Source organism: Sturnira hondurensis, unplaced genomic scaffold, assembly GCF_014824575.4.
Source record: "Sturnira hondurensis isolate 20B ecotype Veracruz unplaced genomic scaffold, ASM1482457v3 Scaffold0009733, whole genome shotgun sequence".
Taxonomy (NCBI): domain Eukaryota; kingdom Metazoa; phylum Chordata; class Mammalia; order Chiroptera; family Phyllostomidae; genus Sturnira; species Sturnira hondurensis.
This window is the reverse complement of record NW_028082364.1, coordinates 5,999,459-6,020,742: the sequence shown is the minus strand read 5'-3', so window position 1 is coordinate 6,020,742 and position 21,284 is coordinate 5,999,459. Positions and strand designations below refer to the sequence as shown.

The 21,284-nt window shown below is 63.5% G+C and overlaps 1 protein-coding gene across 2 annotated transcripts in view; it reads left to right on the top strand.

Moving 5' to 3' along the window:
* SDK1 (sidekick cell adhesion molecule 1) overlaps nucleotides 1–21,284 on the top strand; it is a 340,546-nt gene that overhangs the window by 270,806 nt on the left and 48,456 nt on the right. The window contains exons 21-26 of one of the 2 annotated variants that reach the window (XM_037057908.1): nucleotides 8,037–8,146; nucleotides 9,549–9,699; nucleotides 10,968–11,205; nucleotides 16,243–16,358; nucleotides 17,554–17,743; nucleotides 18,757–18,855. In XM_037057908.1, the coding sequence (XP_036913803.1) occupies nucleotides 8,037–8,146; nucleotides 9,549–9,699; nucleotides 10,968–11,205; nucleotides 16,243–16,358; nucleotides 17,554–17,743; nucleotides 18,757–18,855 (904 nt within the window). Of the gene's footprint in view, nucleotides 1–8,036; nucleotides 8,147–9,548; nucleotides 9,700–10,260; nucleotides 10,412–10,967; nucleotides 11,206–16,242; nucleotides 16,359–17,553; nucleotides 17,744–18,756; nucleotides 18,856–21,284 lie in introns of those variants that run through there. The other variant, XM_037057906.1, reaches the window with a different exon arrangement.

Below are 21,284 nucleotides of genomic sequence, written 5' to 3'. Positions count from 1 at the left end.
CGCGGTTCAGTCACAGCCTTGTACAAAATTGGATTCTTTCATCTCAGGGGTTTGGGTTGGTTTTTTCTTTAGCTTCCGTCTTTACTGAATGCTTTCTTTAAAAGTGATTTCACTGTTTAACAAATTGTTAGGACACTTTTTATTTCATTTCCTTCTGAGCCTACCACTCACTTGCGTGATCTCAAGGTAGAAGTATGGAAAAGGGGCATGCAGAGGCGTCCTCCCTGCTCCCTGGGCCCCCGTCTTCCAAGCCCCCTTCAGGTGTCGGGTTCACCCTTTCGGTGCACGTGTGCACCGACCTGCACACATACATGCACACGCATGCACAGAAACACTCGTGCACACATGTGCCCGGCACACGCCACCATGCCCTGTCCTCCAGGAAGCCCCACGGAGCTCTCCCCAGCGTCTTCCCCAGTCCAGACTGGCCCCGCGGCTCCCAAACCCGCAACCCGTGCAGAGGAAGCCTGCTGGAGCACCCCACACCTGAGTCCCTTTGATGGACACCAGACTCCCTGTGCCACAGTCAGACCCCGCGTTCCCCCGCCGGGCTCTCACCAGGAAGGGGGCATGCTCCTGCTCTGTCCCACCGCAGGCAGGCGTTCCAAGAGGGTGGGTCTCGGGCTCCCAGTCCAGCAAGCAGTGGCCACGGGAGAGGGCAGGGAGGTGGCGTCACCACGACTTGCTCAGGGTGCCGGCAGAATGCTGAGGAGGGGACAGAGCGCTCAGAAGACAGCGAGGGCCCTCAAACATCCCAAGGCACCGCGAGTGCGGCCTGGGCAGAGCGCCCCCTTGAGGCTCACCGCCCCCGCGAGGCCCGCCGCCCCGTGGCAGGTCAGGGTGCACTCTCTTACCCTGTGAGCCGCTTCTCAGTCAGATTCGCTTCGCAGAAAATTTCCTTTCAATTCTGGCCACTTTAGAGTGCGCCGGCAAGTCTGTGGCAGTCAGAGTGCTCGCCGGTGAGTTATGGATCAGGAGGTCTCATCACTGGCGAGCCCGTGGACGGGCCTGCAATGAGCTGATGGGGCTTGAGACTTTTAAGAGCAGCTTTTATGGGGGTTTCTGATTCAGTAATGCTGTGCATAATTAGTGACCTTGGACCACAGAGTGAGCGGAACATCTCTCCTACGCTTGCAGGGAGCTCCCTCAAGGCAGGATGTGAAGGCCCGTCTCCGCCTGCCGCCGGCCCCGCGTGCGTAGCTGTTGGCGCTGTTCTAGCGGCCAGCCCCGCACCTGGGCCTCTCAGCGGCTCCCAGCAGGGCTCTGGGATGCAGATGCCGGCGCTGACACCTCCGGGGCACACAAAACTGTTTGCATTCCGAAAATGAAAGGGAGAGAAAGCCCACTTACTGCTCATCTGTGCGTGCTAGTAGCCATTTGCTTAAAAGGTGCTGTTTCAGGGGGTGTTATGGGCTCATAAAACCCAGCTCAGGCCTGCCGACTGCGGCCCCGGGCAACTGAGGAGCAGTGGGGACGGAGCGCCCAGTGCCTGGGCACCGCGGGCGAGGCATTTAAAGAGGCCCTGGGGGTCTGGCAGTGTCCACGCAATGTCACTGCTTGTGAAACGTTCCCAGGAGAAGGCAGGCAGTACACTGACTTTGTCCGTCTCCCAAGGGCACTGACGGGTGGGCAGCCTTGTTTCACATCTGTGTGCCAGGCGCTCACCTGTGAGCCGAGTCCTGGGTGGCGGCAGCTCTGCCCCCACCCTCCATTGGGCCCTGGAGCCAAGGCCTCTCCCAGCAAAGCCCCCTGGCCCTGAGCTCCGGAAAGGTGCTGTCTCGGCACAGCAGGGAACCTGCCTTCTCTGGTCTCAGGTTGAAACCCCCACCCCACCCCCACCCCCACTCTGAAAGCCCTGTGCCTGGTTGGGACTCGGTGGTGATGCTCAAGCTCCTGGCGGCTGGGTTCCCGCCGTGTCCCCTCTGTGTGCCGCACCCTGCTCTGNCCCAGGAGAAGGCAGGCAGTACACTGACTTTGTCCGTCTCCCAAGGGCACTGACGGGTGGGCAGCCTTGTTTCACGTCTGTGTGCCAGGCGCTCACCTGTGAGCTGAGTCCTGGGTGGCGGCAGCTCTGCCCCCACCCCCCATTGGGCCCTGGAGCCAAGGCCTCTCCCAGCAAAGCCCCCTGGCCCTGAGCTCCCGGAAGGTGCTGTCTCGGCACAGCAGGGAACCTGCCTTCTCTGGTCTCAGGTTGAAACCCCCACCCCCACCCCCACTCTGAAAGCCCTGTGCCTGGTTGGGACTCGGTGGTGATGCTCAAGCTCCTGGCGGCTGGGTTCCCGCCGTGTCCCCTCTGTGTGCCGCACCCTGCTCTGGTCCAGCCCCGTGCAAAGCCCTGGGGCGGCAGGGAGACGTCGAACGCCAGCCGGCCTCTAGCACCTGGGGAAGGCTCTCGGGGGAGCAGGGCGGACAGCACAGCCTGAGAGGGAGAGCGGGAGGCTGTGGGCTGGGGAGGCTTTGCTCGTGAGGCCCTTCCCTGGAAAAGGGGGGTGTGCCCCGGAAACACATCACCCCCCTGAAATCAGCCTCTAAGTTGTCCACTTTCCTGGGCGTGTAGTTTCAGTGGGTTTTTTCCTCTGTACAAGTCATAAAAATGGCAAAGATCCCCCACTGCTGAGGCTGGAAAAATCTACGGCTCCTTGGAATAGGACTCCCAGCGCCCCAGCTCGGCCTCCTCGTTCCAGCGTCCCCCACACACAGGCTCAGCCCCCTGCCGGATGGGGCCTGCTGGGACCGTAGGATCTGTGCGGTCACAGGTCAGGGAGCAACAGGCTGACTGTCAGAGCTCGGTGCCGATGCGGGGTACCTCCACGATGAGCCGTCCCGCAGGTGGGGTGGCAGCCGGCACACTGGACGAGCAGCATGGCCTCACCTGGCCCAGGCTTCCTGCCGCCGAGGTGGGAACGGCAGCACACGGAGCGTGCAGCTCGGACATGTGTGTGGTGAGCACTGGCGCTCCCCAGGCAGGCAGACAGGTGGAGGCGGGCGGGCGGCCTCTGGAGGCTGTCGCTCACCGCGGTTCGGGCTCAGAGAAAAGGCCACACGAAGGGAGGCCTGAGGGGCCAAGGCGGGTGGCACCCGGAAAACACCTGGAGACTCCAGTGGCCCCGGAGCAGGCCCCGCCGAGGACCAGGCTGGCCGGGCCGGCCTCCTGCGGAAGCGCAGGGGCTGCGGTCAGAGGGACTGAGCGCCCTGGCAAGCGGGGACCAGCAGCAGCCCCCAGGGCACCCAAGTGCCCACTGAGAGTCAAGCTGCTGGCACTGAGAATTCGCCCAGATAGAAGCAAAGGTCCCACAGCTCCAAAACCGCCAAACCTGGCTTCCCTGGCCTTAGTTTTTGGATGTTCCTGTCCTTGGTTTACGGAAGTGTCCGACTGGCTACCTGTCGGCTCCGATGGGAAAAGAAATCCTAGTGTGTTCTGTCTCCTGCAGCACCGTAGACCGGAAGGTCTTCCTCTCATGGCTTTGAGGGCCGGAGCTGGGGTTTCTGACTGTGCTTGCGTCCCCTCCCTCCCTCATTGCGAGGCTGTTAGGGCTGCTGGGGCCTCCGACTAGCTTGTCGGCATCTCAGCCACCGTGCCCCTGGTGCGGTCGGATTTCTTCTTAATAAGGAGAAAAAGGGGTGACATTATTTCTGAGTCGTCTGTCTCAAATGTCTCGGAGGGCTTTAGCGGGCTCTATTTAAATAATGACACGGCCACCTGGGGCCATCTGCCGAGGCCAACGGCAGCTCTGCCCCGGACAGCGCGTCCCCTCGCCCAGCCTCGTGGTGGCGAGTGACCGAGCAGGGCGAACTCGGCCGTTTCCGAGTGTGTGCTGTTTGCCCCTGTCCGAAATCACACCCTCTGAAGCCTTCCCTCTGCGTTCCTCAGCCAGCACGGGGGTCTGTGCCCAAGGGGTGGTTCGAAGTGGCCTTTCTGTTCATTGGTCTGTCAGACCCTTTTAGGGCCTGTTACGGGACCTCTCAAAATGCCACAGGAGAAGGAGGTACTGCGGCTAAGTGACAACCCGAGGAGGACAGAGGGGCCCTGGCCGGGGGCTCTGCTGGCGGGAGCGTCGTCCCGATTGGCCGAAGTCGCGGGTTGATCCCCAGCCAGGGCCCGTTGGAGAACCAGTTAATGAGCGCGTAGGTGTGTGGAACAGCACGTCGATGCCTCTCTCTCTCTCTACCCGCTCTCCCTCCCTCAAATCCATAAATAAAATTTTTTAAGTAATGCCTAATTTTTTAAAAAAGTGGGGCTGAGGGGAGCATTTCACTACAAATGTCACTCTCAGGAAACAGAGGTGGCTGTCAAAACACAGGGGATCGTCCCGGCCCGGGTCCCCTGCTCCCCTGAGGACTGCCTGCTCTGGGCCCTCCGCCCTCCTCCTCCTCCTCCTCCTCCTGGGCTTTCAGCCTGGCCCGTGGGTCTCCCTCTTTCGGGGTTTGTGTTTGTTTCGCTCAGCCACCCACTCCCGCGGCGAACTTCCACTGTGTGTCTGCTGTCCGACCGGTTCCGGGTGTCATGCTGTCCCCTTGGCTGTGAGGAGGAAAATGTTCTCTGCCCCCATCAACTCTTTGTGGGGGAGGGGCGATGTGGGAGGGAAGAGGGGACCGTCTAACAACGGATACAAATGAGAGCGGTGGGAATCGGTACCCTGCTGCTAAGAAGGTGTCCGAGAGCAGATGAGTAACTGGCTGGGATGATCAGGGAAGGCCCCCGCAGCAGGTGGGGTTTCAGTCGGGCCGGAGGAGGCTGGGGGTTTGCACCTGAAAGGTGTGCTCCCGGCGAGGTTTCCTGCTTGCAGGACCCGGCCGACCCTGGCCGGTCAGGCCCTCGGGTCAGCAGGACGCAGGTCCCAGGGCCTCCAACGCAGGAACTGAACGTGGGGCCCGTACACCTGCGGGGGCGCCGAGCGGCTGCCGAGTCAGGTGCGGGCAGGAGACGAGACAACTCGGCGGAGACGAGACCGGAAGGGGAGCGGAGCCAGTGGGAGGGCCTGGGGGGCCTTGCTGGGGACTAGTTTGTTTCTGTTCAAAACTGTCCCCGAGGAGCTGCGTGTCCTGGTCTCTGAGCACAGTGCCACCAGCCAGGTGTCCCAGCGCTTCACACTCCTCACCCTCTAGAGCTTCGACGACCCTCGGGCGGCCACTGCTGTCCCCTCGTAGGTACCGAGGCTGAGGTGCCCGGCGGCACACAGGCCAGCGCAGGCCGGGCCTCTCCCGCCCCTCCGCTCACACCTCCCCAGGCCTCCCGGCCACGTCAGGGTCTTAGGAAGTGACCCGGAATCCGGCCTCAGTCCCAGGGAGGCCTAGGCATTCCTGCTGGCCCTTAGGAGAGAGAGAAGGTCAGGCACCCTTTGGGGACGTCACCCTAAAAGTAAAAGGCCTTTCAAAGTGAGAGGCAAACGACGGCATTTACTGGAGATCAAGGAGAACAGCTGTCAGGAGGCGCGGACAGTGGGCAGACGCCGGAGGAGCCTTCTGATGGGCAGGCAGAGGCGGGGTGTCTAGGAGACGGTGGGGGAGGGGCAGTAGCACCCGGAGACGGGGAGCTGGGGGTGCGGCCGAGCTGGCACGGTGCTGCCGGTTCCAACACTGTTTGGTTCTCAGTCTGACAGCCGACATGCCTGCCTCCTTGTTACCCTCGCGTTAGCTAACCGTCCTTCGGGGCACGGTGCTGCTTTAGGCCCCCCACAAAGGTCATTTTGCTGTTTTAACATCCAAAGGCTTGAGGCTTGAGACAGCAGGGTGGCTCGGTCTCCATCTCAGACTGGTTCGCGGGGGCTGTTTTTCACAGAGGTGGTCGATGGAGAGAGAGCGTGGGGGTCAGCGTGTACCTCGCAGCGGGGGTCGGGGAGGGGCAGCGGCCGGAGGTGCTGACCGCGGTGGGGAGTCCTAGAAACACGTGAGGGAGCCACGGGACCCGCAGCCGCCCTGTGCTCGTCACGGAAGCTCAGTGCCTGGGCCAGTGGCCCCACAGGGGCCCCAGGGCACAGTGAGCAGCCCAAACGAATCCCCCCCCCAGGCCTGTCCTGGCCCCCCCCTGCCCCTCAGCAGAGGTACTGTTCTCCGGGGGTCTGCTGCCCGCGTCCTCCCAGCCCTCCAGCCGCCTCACGGGAAGCTTCCTCGGGCCCGGCCCGGGGACACCCTCAGAACGAGGCGACTGGCCAACTCTGCAAGTCCCTCGACTCGCAGGTTTTCCTGCCGACACCAGAGCTCCAGCCCAGGGGGCGCACTGGCGTGGCAGGCTCCCCGCGGTGGGCCCCCCGAGTGTCCTTCCCCCCGACCTCCAGACGGGAGGGGCGCGGTGCCTGCCCACACCCGGCCCTCTCGCCCTCCTCCACAGCTGCAACTCGGTGTGCTGCTCTGTCCATCTGTCCGTCTGCAGCTACCTTTCCAGGAGGTTAATGGTTGTTCTATGGGGAGCTCAGGGTGGTCACCCTGCCTGGATGAGGGACATTGGCGGTCGTGCCCAGCCTGGGGGTCTCTGCTGATGGCAGGGCCCTCTCCAGGCAGCCGGCAGGGGGGCAGGAGTGGGGCTCGGCAGTAAGGGAGCACACACCTGCAGACGGGCCCTCCGGGCAGTGCCCTGGGCCGGGCAGTGTCCCCTGGCGACTCCAGACGAGGTGCACTCCCTGGTGGGGCCCGCGCTCGCTGCCCGCCCAGGGGTCCCTGCAGGGTGTGGCGCTTCCACTTTTGTAACGGAGATGGTAAAGTGCTGTTTGTCAGCTTTGGAAGGAAAAGAAGAAGCCATCAGAATCCAGCTTCCCCACGGAGCTCCAATTTGTTTTGTCTTTAAAGAGCTCTGTGGGCTTCTGTGTCCAGAGCATCATTAGCGAGCAGCCGGTCACTTCCAGAACGCTCTGTCGCAATGGCCTTGAGATCTCACTGCAGCCAGAGGGGCCCAGCAAGAATGAAAGGACTTCTGTTCCCCACTAGAAAGAATCCTGGTCTTTTAGATCAAAATGTAGACCTTTTATGGCAGGAATTCAAGATTTCCTCTGCAGGTCTGTAAGCGAAACTGTGTTTCCGTAATATGTGCTTTTGGAGCTCAGCACAAGACAGCCCACTCTCGGTGCTGGCTCTGAGACCGTGGCCTGCGCATTCAATGTGCGTCCGCACGCTAAACCAGCAGGGTGGGCCCCGAGTTTGGGCGCAGCCCTGGGGGGTTGCCAGGTACGGTGAGGAGGGATGGCAGTGACCACCATCGCGGCAGACCTGGGCACGGGGACCCTGGAGCACGGGGAGCAGCCTTGCCCACAAAGCTCCCCCGAGCCACCCAACCTGTGCAGCTTCCGCGGTGCGCTGGGGCAGCGATGCAGACGCCTGCGGGGGACGCTGGGCGTTCCTGGCCGGGCAGAGGGCCCCGCTGCCCTCTTGCTGGGACGGGCCCCTGGGCCCCAGCACGCCTGGCAAACCTCAGGGTCGGATTGGTGTGCGCTGGGCTCTTGTACAAGGTGCAGCCCGGTCAGGTCCGGGGCTCCTGCCAGGGCCAGAGCCCCGAGGAAACACTCCAGAGACCCAGGTGAGGGCGGCGCTGGGAGACCGGCAGGGTGGCCCCGGGGCGTGTTGCTGGACTAGTGTGTGACACAGTCAGCTCTGCCCAGAGGCGGCGTCACACCCCAGCGGCCCGGGCTGCAGGTCCCGCTCCCGGCAGCTGTGAGCACTCCTCTGTGCCGACACTTCTTGCGTCACAGCCAGCAGCGCGTGTTCAGGGTGTGCTGGGCAGGAAGGACTGGGTATGAAAGGACGGACAGCAACCTCCCTGGTCAGCACGCGGTGGACATGGCCCTGGACCCTCAGTGAGGACGCCTGGGACCTGGCCTGGTGGCCCCTCCCCGAGTCCTCACTGCCATGGGAGGTAGGACGGGCGGCGGGATGTCCTCCCCAGCAGTTCCCTCCCGGGCCTGCCCTCTGAGGTCCAGGCCGAGGCGGGGACAGCAAGGGCCGGGGCGTCCAGGGTGCAGGTGGGAGGTGTGTGTGCAGGACTCCACCCACCGCCCGTGTGGGAGATGCGGCTGGTCCGGCTGGTCCCAGGACGCTCCTCTCCGCAGGTGGGGGCCATCGGGGACGAGGAGGAGTGGGTCAGCCTGTACGAGGAGGAGAACGAGCCCGACGCCCAGACGCTGGAGATCCCGAACCTCACGCCCTACACGCACTACAGGTGAGAGGACCCGCCCCACCCTGGCCGGGGCTCTGTCGGCCACAGCAAGACCAGGCATGGGGTGCCAGTGAGCCGTTCCCAAGCAGCAGTCACAGAAAACTGCACCTGCAGGAGCCAGGCACGCAGTGCAGTCTCTTCTGGGGGTGGTCACCCCGATGTGACATCAGCAGCGTCCGCCATCCCCTCCGGCTGGCGAGACGCCCCAGAGAAGGGCTTGCGGCTCCACGGTCAGACCTGTGCCTCCTTTACCCGCCCTTCGCTGCCACTCCCAGGCTCAGGCGCCTGACACACCAGTTCCCTTTCGCTTCTTAATCCTGAAACCCGCCCAGGCAGTGACGCCCTGGCCTCGACAGAAGGTGGTGTGACCACAGGCTTCAGTGATGCTGTCACTTCCCATGAGACCGTGGGAGGCGGTGGGATTTCCAGCCCTCACCATGAGTGTGGGGGGTGATGTCCTGGTTCCACGGGGCGGGCACACTTCACCCGGCCAGGGAAGGAAGGCGCCCGAGGGACCGGCTCAGGGGCCCAAAGGCAGTGATGTCTCGTGAAGAGCAGTTTTCAGCCCAGTCCTGCAGTCAGGGTTTGCAGGGACACCTGGTGAGGGGGCCACTCAGCTGCCGTCCCCTTCACCACTTCCCCTGGGGTTAGAGCGGACGCACCAGGGTGCCCCTCACTGGGCTTCTGGAAGACGTGTTACATAAAATGAGCTGTTAGGATTCCAGACTGACCCCGTGAAATTGGCATCAGCCAGATAACCATTTCTAAGGTCAGAAACTGCACGTAGAGATCAGAATCCCTGCCTTCCACTCACCGAAGCTTAGGGGGCCTGTGTGTGTGCATTTTGGATGGTTTTCTTGTACGAAGTTTGATTCAAGTAGTTGTAGATACAAACAAAGAGGAGACAGAGCTGAACACATGGACGCGGACGCTCTTTTATTCTCTTGTTTATTTTGTGACGTTTTGGGGGGCGGCCCAGGCGTGGGTCCTGGGGCCACCGTCCCCCCCAAACCAGCGGGGGCAGAGACGGCGGGCTGCGGACCTGCCCCTGGGCGTGCTGCCGCGGTGCCGTGACGGAGCTCGCCGCCCCTGGCACGGCCTCCACCCGGGCCAGCCGACGGCAGCGGACGCACGGGCCTCTGGGACCTTGAGATCGTTGACTGGCAGCAGGTTTGCTGTTCGTCCGGGTCTTTTAGCAGGAAGGGCCTTCCGCGTGGTGCGCGTTTTCAGTGGAGCCAGGTGGGGGGAGGGCTCCCTGAGCGTCAGCCTGTAGTGGCCAGGTGGACACACGCCTGCGCACCCCGCCCGGTCCCCAGGACAGCCCTGGGGGTTGTTGTCCTCCGTCCTTCCACCTTCCGTGGCTCCTTCTGCTGAGAGTGACGCGTGCCACTGGCTGTCCCTCCAGGTTCCGGATGCGGCAGGTGAATGTGGTCGGTGCCAGCCCCTTCAGCCCATCCTCCCGGGTCATCCAGACGCTGCAGGCCCCCCCGGACGTGGCTCCCACCAGTGTCACCGTCCGGACGGCCAGTGAGACCAGCCTGCGGCTGCGCTGGGTGGTGAGTGGGGAGGCCAGGGGGCCGCGGGGGCCTGATCTGCTGTCCCTGGGGGCACACATGAACCCAGAGCCCGGTGAGTTGTCAGCCCCGCCTCTGCAGCGGTCATGGCCGATCTCACCNTGCGGACCTGCCCCTGGGCGTGCTGCCGCGGTGCCGTCCCCCCCAAACCAGCGGGGGCAGAGACGGCGGGCTGCGGACCTGCCCCTGGGCGTGCTGCCGCGGTGCCGTGACAGAGCTCGCCGCCCCTGGCACGGCCTCGACCTGGGCCAGCCGACGGCAGCGGACGCACGGGCCTCTGGGACCTTGAGATCATTGACTGGCAGCAGGTTTGCTGTTCGTCCGGGTCTTTTAGCAGGAAGGGCCGTCCGCATGGTGCGCGTTTTCAGTGGAGCCAGGCGGGGGGAGGGCTCCCTGAGCGTCAGCCTGTAGCGGCCAGGTGGACACACGCCTGCGCACCCCGCCCGGTCCCCAGGACAGCCCCGGGGGTTGTTGTCCTCCGTCCTTCCACCTTCCGTGGCTCCTTCTGCTGAGAGTGACGCGTGCCACTGGCTGTCCCTCCAGGTTCCGGATGCGGCAGGTGAATGTGGTCGGTGCCAGCCCCTTCAGCCCATCCTCCCGGGTCATCCAGACGCTGCAGGCCCCCCCGGACGTGGCTCCCACCAGTGTCACCGTCCGGACGGCCAGTGAGACCAGCCTGCGGCTGCGCTGGGTGGTGAGTGGGGAGGCCAGGGGGCCGCGGGGGCCTGATCTGCTGTCCCTGGGGGCACACATGAACCCAGAGCCCGGTGAGTTGTCAGCCCCGCCTCTGCAGCGGTCATGGCCGATCTCACCCCTAAGCCCTGAAGTGTGACGTTACGGTTGGCGTCGAAGCTCAGAGCGGGCCCGCCTCTCTCACTAACCAGGGACAGCCCTCATGGGCTTCCTGGCACCTGGGAGGCGGGGATGTCACATCCTGGACCCGCGCGCCCTGAATCCAGGTTGGCGTGGAAGTCGGTGTTTGTAAGAGAACCCACTTGACGTTTAATCGGGACGTTCCCCACGGAATTAAGCCAACACATATTTTTTTAAAAAATTACATCCAGCCAAATTTTTACTGACAAGATTTCCTTTAATTAACAGAAGAAAAGTTCCAGGGGAAAAAAACATAGTTTCTAACAACATTCCCCCTCAAAAATACTGTCCACAGCATCGGTCCCAAAAGACAGGCCCCCGCGGGGAGACGTGGGGGGGCGGCCCTGAGACGCCAGCTCACACGGCCGCTCCCCCAGCCCCTGCCCGACTCGCAGTACAACGGGAACCCCGAGTCGGTGGGCTACAGGGTCAGGTACCGGCGCGCAGACCTGCAGGCCCCCGCGCTGGCGCACGTCCTCGGCGACCGGCTGGAGCGGGAGTGCACCCTGGAGGAGCTGGAGGAGTGGACGGAGTATGAGCTGCAGGTGCAGGCCTTCAACGCCGTCGGGGCCGGGCCCTGGAGCGAGGCGGTGCGGGGGCGCACACGCGAGTCAGGTGAGCCGCACACCCGGCCCCCGGCCCCCGAACCTCCCAGCTGTGTCTGCCTTGGCCCAGGAACTGAGTCAGCCTCGGCGGTCATTTAAGTCCAACTTCGTGGCAGCCCCCCATGCCACCAATTGAAATCCACCATGAGTGCCCCAGGGGCCGGACTCGGGTGTCATTTCTGTGATTAGGGATGATGTCACCATCAGTGATGACAAGCAGGCGTGTGTGGAGGCCCCTAAGGCAGACCTTGAGACCCCGCCCCTCGGGACTTCCCCTGGCACCGTCGACCGGATGAGGTCATCTGGGCAGCACTGACGAGCCCGGGAGAGAAAGGTCTCTCCTCAGCCTCGTGGCTCCTTCCTAGGCCCCACAATGCTGCCACGTGGGCCTGGCCCTGGCCTGGCCACTGTCAGGATGCACACGTAGGTTATGGGGCAGGCTGACCTTGACCTTGGTCTGCTCCTAGTCACAGGCTCCAAGAGGGGGGTGCACCAGATGCACGGGCTGTGGAGCTGATGTGTGACTCAATTTCTTCCTACCCTCCGGCCCTGGGCAGGGTGGGGCGGGAGGGGCAGGGGGGCAGGACGCTTCAGCAGCAGCAGGAGTGACGGGGAGCCCCATCAGGGAGCACTGGGGCCCTGGGGCAGACAGACCGACAGACGGACAGGCGGAGGAGCACCTCTGCAGACTAGCCACAGGGCAATGCAGACACTCAGCTCCGGGCCATGGGACCGCAGGGACTTGGGTGAAACTCTGCTGTCTTCAAGTTCTGACCGTCGGGGCCGAGAAGAGGCCTTGGAAAAGCTGAGGGGCAGGTCTACCTTCAGGAATAAGCAGATCAGTAAAATGGGGGGATACTAGAAAACTAGGGATAAAATAATAATTTTTGACATTTCAATTTTATTGATATGTTCATAAGAGAAACGGGGGGGCCTGCAGATGCCAAGGCACCAAGGGGACAGACAGCGGGAACAGGTGGGGGCCCCAGTGGGGGTTGGGGCCGCGGACAGGGCCGAAGCCTTCCTGGTGGCTTCGGGACTCAGATCGGAGGCTGCCCAGGACGGGTCTGTCAGCCCCCAGTCTCTGTGCGTCTGTGAGGACCGAGGCCCCGCACACAGGCAGGGCCTTGTGACCTGTGCCCTGTCCACAGGGGACCTAGGACGCCCCGTGTGTCTGCCGGGCGCCGTGCCTGGGCCTGACTCTGGTCCGGGTTCCGAACGTAGGCAGTTCTACCGTTCCAGACACTCCCAGAAGAGCAGCTGATGTAGCCCTTGATTCCAGACTCCAAAGCACAAGCAGCAGAAGAAAGCAACCGAGTCGTTGGAGTTCATCGAAATGAAAACTTGTCTGCTTCAAAGAATACCATGAGGAGTGTTCAAAAACTCTCCAAAACGCTAGAAAGTATCTGCCAACCGTATATCTGATGAGGAACTAGTATCCAGAGTATGTGTTTTTAGAAACTCTTACAACCCCACAGCACAGAGGCAGCCCCATTAGACGCCGGACGGAGATGTGACCGGACGTGTCTACAGAGACGACGCACAGCAGCCAGTCAGCACGGGACAGGGGGCTCAACCGCACCGGTGTCGGGGGGGTGTAGCCTGGAACCACACCCCCAGGGGGCTGAAATAAAATTCACAACGGGGGCGAGAGCCAGAGTTGGGGACAATGTGGGGACCTTCGTGTGGCTGGTGGAGGACCATGCGGCCGCCCCGCGAGCCGGCGCCCACAGCCTGGGGGGGACAGGTGGCCGTCGGTGAGTCACACGAGCCCGGGGCCAGGCTGGCACGAGGTCCTCAAGCAACACCACCGGGGCCACACTGACCGGGCCTTGCGGTCTGCAGCGCCCAACGGCTGGCCTGGCAGCATCTCCAGACCCGTCGTGAGGATAAACGAGGCCTCGGAGACCAAGAGAGACCGCGGAGGCGTGGCACGAGCTCGGCAGTGAGGTTGCTCCCCGCGGAGGAGAGCGCCGGGAAGGAGGGCAAAGGCGGGCTTGCGTGGCCGTGGTTCCAGGGGAGGGAGTGTCCCAGACTCAGAGGTTCGGGTGTCAGGTCGGACAAGGAGCGGCCTCCGACAAGGTGACGGCTATGGATTTCCTCTCAAGTCCTAACGACTTCGTCTCCATACCTACCCGACAGGCGCTGTGCCGGGGGACGCCCACCGGCTGGACCGTGGGCCCTGCCCTTTGCCCCTCTCTGCCCTCGGTGGGGGGGGGGGCACTCCTGCCGCATCTGAGCACCGTGACTTTGCCGAGGTCATTCTCCGGGGCCCTGTGTGGCCCCCCAGGGAAGGGGGCACGCGTGACCTCGCCCAGGAAGATCAGCCCTCATCTGCACAACCGCAGGAGTCAGGCTCTCGGAGTTTCAAAGCTCGACTGGCAGGAACCAGCTGCAGGGTTGAGAGGTGGGCCGGCTGTGTTGCCATGACAACAGCCTGTCTTTTCACAGACAGGGCTGGGGTTCTCAGAATACGGCACTGATACCCCGGCGCACAGCAGAGTGGGTGTTCGCCTCTCACCGCAAGTCTGAAGCACAGTCGGGAGGATAGCAGGCTCCCTCTTCTCCTAGCGGCCCTCCTGGCCTTTCGTCCAGTCAGCCCGGAACGCCAGTCGTCACCCCTTGTCTGCAGAGTCCGCCTGTGCATGCTCACACCCCGGTGGGCGAGAAGCGCTCGGAGCACGGCCGGGGGCCCTGGGGCACAGGCCAGTGTGTGCGGCCCGCACCCTCCCCCCTCAGAGAGCTGAGTAAACTTGAAGTTGCCAATGTTCTTTTTCTGTGATACTGAGGTGCTCCGACAAATCGATACAATTTTGTTGAGTGACAAGGGACTCCAGGGACGTGTCTGGGAGACAAGTTTGCCCTCGGGTACAGCTGACCTTCACCGTCCCTGCCAGGACAGAGGGGGGCCGCAGTCGGGGCCGCAGGCAGGAGCAGGCCTCCGCCACGCTGCTCCCACTCCAGCGGCCCTCCCAGCATCCGCCCCAGGCCTGCGTTCTGCAGGGGGTCCACATGCTCAGCAGAGGAGGGGTGGGAGGGCCACTGCCTCCAAGGATGCCCCCCACAGTGGCCCCTCCAGCTTCAGGCACAGAGGCGGGTGCAGACCCCCAGGCTCAGCGCCCCCAGCAGCTTGCCCCCTGAGGCTGTGGCTTGCTGCTGGGCCTGCCTTCTCGCTCTCCCTCTACCTCCGTCTGCAGAGCGGTGGTGGTGACCTGGGCTGACCCGCCCAGGGCCTGTGTGGCCTAAAGCAGTAGAACTTGATGTGTCTCGGTTTCGGAGACCACATGTGGGGACCAAGGTGTCTGTGGGGCCACGCTCCGTCCGCAGGCCCTCGGGGAGGTGCTGCAGGCCTCTCCCACGTCCGGCCATGCCCCTGACAGCGTGAGCCGTCTGCCCACGGCCTCCTGCCTGCATGCGTCTCTCTCTCCATGGGCCGTTCTCACAGGGCCTGCCCTCCCGCAGTGTGACCTCCCCTTAGCAAACGACAGTGGCAACGGCCTTATTTCCATGGTCACGTTCTGAGGTTTTGGGAGGTGGGGTTCGGACTCCAACATAGGAAACTGGGGGGGACATGGCTGGACCCAAAGCAGAGACCAGATCACTTTGGCGTAGAGAATCTAGGGCTGGAATGTTGGCAGCAGCACCACTGTGCACGCCCACTCTATTTCCTGTGCTCAGACTAACGCACTAACAGAGTGCCTCACAGTCACTTTGCTACAAGGAGGCAGTACCTGCGAATGGACGGGCAGGCGGGGGGATGCATGGGAGGGTAGGTGCGTGGGTGGGTGGTGGGTGGTGGGTGGGTGGTGGGTGGTGGGTGGGTGGTGGGTGGGCGAGTGGGTCTACGTGCAGAGGGTAGAGAAAGCCCCTGTGAGTGTGGCTGGGCCCCCTGAGGGCTGCACCCGCCACAGGCTGCACTTCAGCCTCTGTCCCTGGGGACAGGCGGTGATGATACCGTGTCTTACGTTCTTCAGAACAAGTAGCCACGGGCCCCCGCTCATGGCAAAGCCAGGTGCTGGGCTCCAGGACGGGAAGAGAAGACAGGCTCAGACAGCGGGGGTGGGGGTGGGCTGAGCTGTACCATTACACAGATGGAACCACCGAGGCACAGAGGACAGAGCTGGGGTTTCCTGCTGGGTCTGGCCTGAAAGCATCTCACTTCCCTGGGTCAGCTCCCCCAGTCCCCGGCCTCCGGCGGTGACTTGGCACAGTGGTGGCATCTCCTGTCCTGTCACGCACCATGTACTGGCTGACTCGGTGACTGCGAAGTCTCCCTCCTCCTCCTCACCCATGGAGGCTCCGGAGGGCAGTGTGGCCTTCCAGCCAGAGCAGGGAGCTGCCCCGGCTCCGTGCCAGTGAGGAAAGTGCGCGCCCGATGGTGCCAGGGTCTCCAGGCCCATCTGTCCCCATCTGGATGAGGCCCAGGGCTCCCTGGGCCCGCGAGAAAGTCAGAGGGGCAAACTGAAATGATCTAGAGTCTCTCCGTCTGCCTGCTGCCTGCACGCACCTGGAGTCGGAACGCATCGAGCCGAGTGGGCTCAGTGGCAGGGGCGGACAGGAAGGAGGAAGCCGGGCCTCCCCTGGGCACGAGTTGGGGCGAGCCTCGGCTGCGGCCTCTGCCCACCCACCTCGCCAGGAAGCAGCGTCTTATTGCGAGGATGTGCACGGTTTTCTCCAGGGTTCGTTTCTCCATCTGCGGAGCTGGGGCAGCAGCGCCCACCTGGTTGGGCTACTGCGGGGATTAAATGTGACCTGTAGATCACAAGGTCACTCCCTCAGTCCCCGCCTATGCCCCTCACTGCATGCACCGCAACAGAGAGGGCCGGGGACTGAAGGCGAGGGCCCTCCCCCGGAGAGATAACTCTGCAGCCCCCACAAGTTAATAGAAAGACAGGGCGAGCGCACTTTCTCACTGAGTGGGCGCAGACGAAATTAAGCTCCTGAACCCCCAGAATCTGTGGGTTCGTCACTAACATGGAAGAGGTCCAGCCCGCTCTCTAGAAGCCTCAGACTTGGGTTGCCGATCGGTTTAACTCATCCTTTGCAGTTCCTTCGGCCGCCCCTGAAAACGTGTCCGCCGTGGCGGTCAGCTCGACCCAGATCTTACTGACGTGGGCCTCGGTGCCCGAGCAGGACCAGAACGGCCTCATTTTGGGCTACAAGGTATGTGTTCCCGTGACCTTCCTTGGCGTAAGACTTGAAAGCACTGCCGCGTGTCACCTCCCCAAACCAACCAGCTTCTGCCCCCCCCCGCCCCCCCGCCCGCCCTGGTCCTCACGCCCGTGCCTTAGCTAAGCCACGTTACAGTCTGGGCACTTGGCACGGTGTGGCCCTTCCACGGGCCAGCCCCGACGCAGACTGTGGCGGACACTAACACCCAGAGCCCCGGTCCGCCCCCCCCCCCACGGTGTGTGCAGGGGTCTCAGTAGGGCTGGCGTGAGAGCAAAGCGGGTCCTTTCACGAACGGCCCCTCGTACGTGCCGACCCCGTGGGCGGGAGCAGACACACACGGAGCGTCTGCACCTGCCTCCCCGGCAGGAGGTCCTGGGCCGTGGCATCAACTGCAAGGCCAGCCCCTCCCAGCTTCTCAGGGGTCACCCTGGGTCTGGCGTGACATGCAGTCACCCAGGCCCCAAACACGACTCCTGGCTCTGCCCCATCACCTCCCCAAAGCCACAGAATGAAGTCTCCGGATCTGGGCCTCACGGCCACACAGGCTCACACACCCTGGGCCAGATTCTGGCAAATCCGCTCCCTTCCCCCGCCAGTCAGACCCCTGTTCTCCGACTTTCCGCCTACCCGCCTCCCTCCTGGGGCCAGGGCCGTTCTCCACTGACCCCGTCAGACTCACGGTCCCACTGACAAGGGCCTTGACCAAACCTCCACGACCTCCCGCCCACTGCCTGAGGGGGTGCCTTTGCCCGGCGGGCCACACCCTGCTCCCTGAGGACCCCACCTTCCATGGCCCCCAGATGCCCGTTGGAGCCTGGTGCAGGGGAGGGTGGCCCCGTCTGAGACAGGAGCCCTGTTCCCCAAACACCTGGGCCCAGTCAAAAGCAGACATCTCTGCTGGTCACAAAGTCCTCCTTTGGTGGCTGCGGTCAGTGCCGATGCCGTGGGTAGCTCGGACCTTGCAGATTATGTCTGGGTGGGCCGGCCCGAGCCCCAGCGGCCCTTCCACTCGGTGCAGGCTCTTCAGCACGGTCCTCCCCGGAAAGCAGGCCTGCACCAGTTAGGTCCCTAAGCCTCCCGCTTGGCTGCCCCGGGTGGAAAACGCAGTCGGCTGGCCCCGGCCTGCCAGGACCCCTGCCCAGCACCCACACCCTCACGCCCACCCGCCTGTGCCTTGGTGCCTCAGATCCTGTTCCGGGCCAAGGACCTGGACCCCGAGCCCGGCAGCCACGTGGTGCGCGGGAACCAGACGCAGTCGGCGCTGCTGGCGGGCCTGCGCAAGTTCACGCTGTACGAGCTGCAGGTGCTGGCCTTCACGCGCATCGGCAACGGCGTGCCCAGCACGCCGCTGGTTCTGGAGCGGACCAAGGACGACGGTACGTGTGTCTGCACGCGCCCTGCCGTCGCCTGTCTGGTGCTAACGCGCCAGACCGCGTGGGCGGTTGTCATTTTTAACTTGATTCCCAAACCAGTTTTTTTTTTGCTCGAGGAAAACAAAACACAATTGTTTTTTAGTCACTGAGCACTTACATGGCCAATTTCAGCTGGGAGTGAATTTTTACGGCCTAATTATGGACCTGTGCGGAGTTTCCGTGGTAACTCTGCAGCCGGCAGGTGGTTAAGGCCACGGGCGAGGCCATCAACCCGAGGCGGTCGTTCCTGGGGGTGTGGGAACAGACCCGGTTAAAACCCACCACCGACCAGGTGCCAGCGGCAATGCCGCTGCTGGGTGACCGGCCTTCGCGCGGTCCGAGGTCAGGACAAGTTCGCACACGTGCGTGCGGAGCCAAGGGGCTCCCGGGCGCCCAGACCGCTTTTCCAGCAGGAACCTGTGGCGGGTCGTGTTTCTGGGGGTCCGAGTCTGCCACAAACCTGCCTGCCCACCTCCCACTTCGAGGGTGTCAGCCACTTGAGGGTAGCGAGTCTCCATCCTGGTTACCGGAGGCTCTGTCCTGGGTGGGTCAGAGGGAGAGACTCACCTCCCCGACCCAGCCCAGGACCCGCAGTGTCTGGCGGAGGCCGCAGGGCTGCAGATTTTCTGGAGCCTCTTCACCGAACCAACTGAATTCGTCCCCAAGTGCTCCATGTGCTGAGCCGTCACTGTCTCTGCGCCTCGGTGGCCGCCCCTGACGGCTCCCAGCAGCGTGTGTCTGAGCATCGCTAAGCAGATGGCTGGGAGGAGAAAGGAGGCTTCTCCCTCGGAGTCATCAGGCAGCCACATGGGGCCTGGAACACTCCAGAGTCACCCCCCCAAACTCACAGTGTCTCACCCGTGCTCGGGGTCCTCGCGAGTGACTAGGATTCCGTACGCCGGGGTCACGCGTTCCCTTGCCGCCGACCCGGAACCCCCACAAGGGCCCCTGGCTCACGGGACTTCTCTCGCCCGCAGCCCCCGGCCCGCCCGTGCGGCTGGTGTTCCCAGAAGTGCGGCTCACGGCCGTGCGGATCGTGTGGCAGCCGCCCGAGCAGCCCAACGGTATCATCCTGGGTAAGCGGGGGACAGGGACACGTGGCAGTCTGGCGGGTCCGTCTAGTTGCGTTCGATGGGGGACCCCCGTCTGCAGCAGCCTGGCATTTTCCCAACTGAGGGGCGGGGGCCCCTCCGCTGCTCTGTGAGCGTCGCGCCAGGATTTCCGGGCAGGCCGGAGTTCACAGTTTGCCGACCCAGAATTTCTCCCGGTCCTTGGGAGCCCACCGCCCTGCCGTCCGCGGCGGCCCTTCCCTGCAGCTCGGAACCACCGGGCGGCTCCGATGTGTCCTTGGAAGGGGCCGGCTGGTTCCGCACCAGGGCGCAGAGCCGGGCTTCGCCCCCCGGCTCCCGGAGACGGCCTTCTGCTGCTGCAGGCCTGGCGCCTCGTCCTTGGAAGGAGTCGAGAGTGGCTTGTGTGCCCGAGGTCCCAGGGGGAGGGTTTACTTCTCATTTTTCATTCAGAGGAGGCGCTCCCCCAACGTTGACAAAAAGCCTTAATTCTCCCACTTCCCTACAGGCAGCAACTTGTATTTTTAAAAAATGATCGGTCCCTTTATCTAGCCGCCCTTTCACTGTGACGAATTGGGAGCCTCCACAGGCCCGCCCCTCGCACGCGGTGGGGAGTAGGGAGCAAAGAAGACGTGCACCCGAGACGCTCACGCAGCCGGCAGGGAGACACGGCCATAGGCGGGGCCACAGGGGACGGGCAGTTCATGAAATGCCCTGCCAGCCGCCCCTCCGGGGTCTTGGTGGCCGGAAGGCTGTTCTCGGCTGCATTTTCCGGATCACTGGCTTCCAGAGCCTGGAGGAAGGGAAGATGGGTGGGCCCCAACCAGAACAGGCCTCCTCCTGGGGGGCACAGGCAGACCAGCGGGAGACCTGGGCCCCGGCTGGGACCCTTGGGGACCTGTGGGTCCGCCTTATCCGCCGTGGGGGAGGTGGCCCATAGGCATCTATCTAAAGGCAAGAGCACCAGACAGACGGGTGCTGGCACACACACAGGTGTCAGCCTCGTCCCAGCAGAACCCAACCCCAGCGCCGGGCGCTCTGGGCAAGTTCCAGGGAGGCCACTGTAAGCCCGAGCGTACAAACAGGTAGTAAAATCCGCCGCTGCTACTGCTTCTGATGTCAGGGTTCTAAGATTTGCTTTGAACAAGGGTTCTGTTCATTTTTTGGAAGTTTGGAACTCTGTGCTGACAGCCTCGGGGAGTCACCAGGGGAATTCGTGCAGCAGCGTGCCTTCCAGACGGTGACTGGCGGCCCTGAGAGGGACTAGAAGGGCGCCTCGGAGCTCTGGCTTCCCTGGGACAGGCCTGCGCATGAGGGACACAGAGGGACAGGCCGGGTGGTGACAGGACAGGCCTCGGCTGCTCCCACCGGGCTCGCTCTCCGAGGGCCCCTGGAGGCATTTCGCCCTGAGCACAGTGCTTCTGACCCAGAGGTCCTTCGGCACCTCCAGCTCTTGCCACTGAAGTCACACTGAGCAGCCAAAGGGGCCTCTGTGACTCATGCGTCCCCAATCCTGTCTGCTGGGACGGGGCACAGACTGTGAGCACCAGGCCTCGGGGAGGAAAGCGAGCGTCCTACACAGCTCACCAGTGGGGCCTGCCCTCCACGCTGCACCCGGCCGCAGCCTTTTCTGGAAGGAGGTGAACTGTCCGATAACCTGGGGAGGTGCCCTGCACGAGGTGCAGTAGGAGCCGTTCTCAGAGCTGGGACGGTGAGGCTCCAGCCTGTCCCTCCCAGTCCCTGGAGGCTTCAAGGACAGTGCTGTCTGTGCCGACGCGGGGTCTGCCGCTGGCCCTGCCCTGGGACCATCTCTCCGCACTCCCTCCCACGTCCGAGCAGGACAGGGGCCTCCGCAAGCCCAACCGGGGCCTGGGCATTTCCCCGCGGGCGGCTCTCCCACGACAGACGCCCCGCTGCTGCTTTTGCTGCCGCGACTGGGCACAGACCATCCGAGGGCCTCCCTGCAGTGGTGGGGTCCTTTCCCAGGCAGGGCTGGTGTCCCCTGCATCCCTTCTCTGTGACACACAGACGGCTGGCTGTGTCTCCCCCCGTTCTCGTAGGCACACCCTGTGAGTGTGCCCCATGTGACTCTGTAGGTACCCACCTCCTTGCGCACACTGTCCTCACTCCCAGCCCCATTTGGAGGGGCTCTCGCCCCCAGGCTGTCCGCCTCTCGGGGACTCGCCCCCTCCATGGGTACTGGCCCTGCGTCAACACCACATGCCCGGGCCCTGAGCCTGGAGCCAGAGTCAGGCCACTGTGGGTGGCCTCGACTGTTCAGCTCAGTAAATATCAACGTGACCATTGAGAATATCACCTGTCCTGAGTTCAAAAGTTTCCCCTTTTCACTTTGGTAGTGACGATTTTCACAGAAACTGAACTGCTGGGACATCGGACTTCTGTCTTCTTCACGGTGGGTCTGTGGTTGCTCCGGGCAG